Here is a 4,114-nt window from a genome sequence, read left to right on the forward strand (position 1 = left end):
ATGCCCAGCTAATTTTTTTTGTATTTTTAGTAGAGACGGGGTTTCACCATGTTGACCAGGATGGTCTCGATCTCTTGACCTCGTGATCCACCCGCCTCTGCCTCCCAAAGTGCTGGGATTACAGGCTTGAGCCACCGCGCCCGGCCAGGTTTATATCTTGAATACTTCAAAGAATATACTATGAGACTAGTTTCCCTCTTGTCACCCAGGCTGGAGTGCAATGGTGCAATCTCTACTCACTGCAACCTCTGCTTCCTGGGTTCAAGCGAGTCTCCCATCTTAGCCTCCTGAGTAGCTGGGATTACAGGGGCCTGCCACCACACCCAGCTAATTTTTGTATTTTTAGTAGAGACAGAATTTCACTGTTACCCAGGCTGGTGTCAAACTCCTGACCTCAGGTGATGTGCCTGACTCAGCCTCCCAAAGTGCTGGGATTACAGGTATGAGCCACTGCACCTGGCCAAAATTTTTAAATATTTTCTTTAAATTGAGATGATGTTTTACCATGTTGCCCAGGCAGGACGTGAACTCCTAGCTTCAGGCAATCTGTACAATGCACCCACCTTAGCCCCCTTGAAGTGCTGGGATTACAGGCATAAACCACCATGCCCAGCCTTATTTTATTATTTTTTTATAGAGATGGGATCCCATATGTTGCCCAGGCTGGTCTTGAACTCCTGGCCTCAAACAATCCTCCTACCTTGGCCTCCCTAAGTGCTAGAATTACAGGCATAAGCACTTGTGCCTGGCCTTGTTGTTTTTTTTCTTGAGACAGAGTCTTGCTCTGTTGCCAGGCTAGTGTACAGTAGCACAATCTCAGCTCACTGCAACTGCCACCTCCTGGGTTCAAGTGATTCTCCTGCCTCAGCCTCTTAAGCAGCTAAGATTATAGGCATACGCCACCACGCCAGGCTAATTTTTATATTTTTAGTAAAGATGGGGTTTCACCATGTTGGTCAGGATGATCTCAATCACGTGACCTCATGATCCAGCAGCCTTGGCCTTCCAAAGTGCCAGGATTACAGGCATGAGACCCCAGCCTTCTTTGTTTTTAATAAAAGCAAACAAACAAAAAACCTCCAAAGGTTCCTCGTCTCACTTCAGAGTAAAAGTTTAACTCCCACTTGGGCATGGTGGCTTATGCCTGTAAGCCCAGCACTTTGAGAGGCCAAGACGGACGGATCACTAGATCAGGAGTTTGAGACTAGTCTGGCTAACATGGTGAAACCCCGTCTCTACTAAAAATACAAAAAAGGTGTCTCTACTAAAAATACAAAAAAATAATTTTAAAAATTATTTTTTTGTATTTTTAGTAGAGACACCTATAGTCCCAGCTACTTGGGAGGCTGAGGCAGGAGAATTGCTTGAACCTGGGAGGTGGAGGTTGCAATGAGCTGAGATCCTGTCACTGAACTTCAGCCTGGGTGACACAGCAAGACTCCGTCTCCAAAAAAAAAAAAATTAGCTGGGTGTGGTGGCACACACCTACAATCCCAGCTACTCAGGAGGCTGAGATAGGAGAATCACTTGAACCTGGGAGGCAGAGGTTGCAGTGAGCCAAGATCCACCCACTGCACTCCAGCCTGGAGGATAGGACGAGACTCTGTCTCAAAAAATATATATATATAATTAAAAATTAGCTGGGCATAGTGGCACACATGCCTGTAATCCCAGCTACTCAGGAGGGTGAGATAGGAGAATCACTTGAACCTGGGAGGTGGAGGTTGCCATGAGCCAAGATCAAGCCACAGCACTCCAGCCTGGGGGACAGAGTGAGACTCTGTCTCAAAAAAAAAAAAAAGTTTAAGTCCTCGCAAGGCTCTAAGAGCTCCTCTTTGACTCACCTGTTCCATCTCATGTACTGCTTCTCTCCTTGCTCCAGCTGCTCTGATCTCCTTGCTGTTCCTTCAAGATCCTGGTATGTTCCTATCTCAGTGACTTTGTATTTGCTTTTTTTTTTCCCCAGCCTAAAGCACATTTCCCCAAGATATCCCTAGAGCTTGGTCCCTCACCTCCTTCAGATCTTTACACAAATATTATCATTTCAGCAAGACTTGTCCTGGATATCCTAAAATTGCAAAACCACCCTCCCTACATATTACTTCTATTTTTTTCTCCTTAGCATTTGGCACTATTACACTATATATTTAATTTATTTACCTTATTTAGCATCTGTATGCTGCTCAATAAGAGGAGGGATACCATACTTCAGAATCCCCAATGAATGAGTGTGCCCCAATAAATGAGTGCACATGCAGTATGAACTCAATTATTAAACTAAAAAATAAATCACCTGCCGGGCGCGGTGGCTCAAGCCTGTAATCCCAGCACTTTGGAGGCCAAGACGGGTGGATCACGAGGTCAAGAGATCAAGACCATCCTGGTCAACATGGTGAAACCCCGTCTCTACTGAAAAAACTACAAAAAATTAGCTGGGCATGGTGGCGCGTGCCTGTAATCCCAGCTACTTGGGAGGTTGAGGCAGGAGAATTGCCTGAACCCAGGAGGCGGAGGTTGCAGTGAGCCGAGATTGCGCCATTGCACTCCAGCCTGGGTAACAAGAGTGAAACTCCATCTCAAAAAAAATAAATAAATAAAAAATAAAAATAAATAAATCACAATATTTTATCTTAATTCAGAACCCAGAAGCAGTGGCTCAACTAAGCATTCTATAGAGCATCTTGGTTCAGGGTTACACCAACCCTAAACAGTGAAGAGAGTCTAGTTGAATTTGACCGACTTGGTTCAAAAAAAAGGAGAGCCTAGAAAATTCAGAGCCGCCATACTCACCTGATGGGCTGTACTTGAGGTCATTCAGCAGCGAGGTAGTTGGTGCTTCAGGGGCCGGAGAAACAGACTCACATACATTTAGGACTTCAACTTTCATTTTCTCCATCCCAGTTCTTTCTGCATTTAGACTATCCTTACAAGAAACAACATCCAGATGGACTTGTTCTTTGTTGCTGATGCCACACACAGATTCTGCCACACATTAACGTTAAGGGCTGTGGTCCTTCATTAACCAGAGGACCCATTCATCCACTGCTTACATTGATTTGAGGTGCTATCTAACATGGATGAACACACACACACACACACACACACACGCTTTTTTTTGATACGAGTCACACACTGTCACCTAGGTTGGAGTGCAATGGTGCGATCTGGGCTCACTGCAACCTCCACCTCCTGGATTCACTTGATTCTCCTGCCTCAGCACACTACCACATCCAGCTAATTTTTTGTATTTTTAGTCAAGATGAGGTTTCACTATGTTGGCCAGACTGGTCTCGAACTCCTGACCTCGTGATCTGCCTACCTCGGCCTCCCAAAGAGATGGGATTACAGGCCTGAGCCACCGCGCCCAGCCTATATATTTCTTCTCATTTTTATTTCCTCATGCCAAGGAATTAAGCAGCTAGTGAATTAGAGTTAAGGCTTTCTACCCTAATGTGCACATTTGGGAAACATCATAAGTAAGAAAATGATTCCATCTTACCTAACAGACGATGTGTTTTCTCTCACTGAGCCTTGTTCCACTTCATCTAGTAGTTCCACTGTAAAATAACCAAATGGCTTCCAACAGAGGCTCCAATCTGAAATAAATTAACTACTCTGCTACCCACACATCCCCAGTTTAACCATGTACTGCAAACAATAATTGGAAATGAAATGTTAGTCTACAGAGGCTTTTACTGGCCAGCTATAAATACAGAACAGACTAAAGTGTCAAAGACTCTCAATATTATATCCCTACAAAACTTCTGGATTATTTAGAAGGATTAGGAACCTTTCTATGTATCTCACCCTTTTTCTTCTAGGGTAGATTTGTGGTCATTCAAATTAGTTCTAGACATTTATTTCCCACTCATCCTAATCTTAATGACCTCCTCTCACATGGTACACTGTTTGAGGGTTTTCTCTTAAATTATTCACAAATCTGTCCCTAGCACTCTCACAGGCTAGCACATTAAAAAGTTCAGTGACATGAAAGGTAATGAAGGTTTAAATGGAAATATCAAAAGAATTATGAGAGAAATATTCCATGGAGATTGTGAAATCTTTTTGTTTTTAACCTAATTATGCAGGAAATGTAGGGAAATGCTATATTCCA

General features: G+C 43.6%; 1 protein-coding gene across 1 annotated transcript in view; it reads right to left on the reverse strand.

Annotated features, from left to right (window-relative positions):
• EXD1 (exonuclease 3'-5' domain containing 1) overlaps positions 1-4,114 on the reverse strand; it is a 39,995-nt gene that overhangs the window by 21,945 nt on the left and 13,936 nt on the right. The window contains exons 4-6 of the mRNA XM_017530890.2: positions 3,500-3,557; positions 2,703-2,918; positions 2,161-2,179 (exon numbers count right to left, since the gene is read on the reverse strand). Coding sequence (XP_017386379.1) covers positions 2,161-2,179; positions 2,703-2,918; positions 3,500-3,557 — 293 coding nt within the window. The remainder of the gene's footprint in view (positions 1-2,160; positions 2,180-2,702; positions 2,919-3,499; positions 3,558-4,114) is intronic.

This window comes from Cebus imitator, unplaced genomic scaffold (assembly GCF_001604975.1).
Source record: "Cebus imitator isolate Cc_AM_T3 unplaced genomic scaffold, Cebus_imitator-1.0 Scaffold70, whole genome shotgun sequence".
Taxonomy (NCBI): domain Eukaryota; kingdom Metazoa; phylum Chordata; class Mammalia; order Primates; family Cebidae; genus Cebus; species Cebus imitator.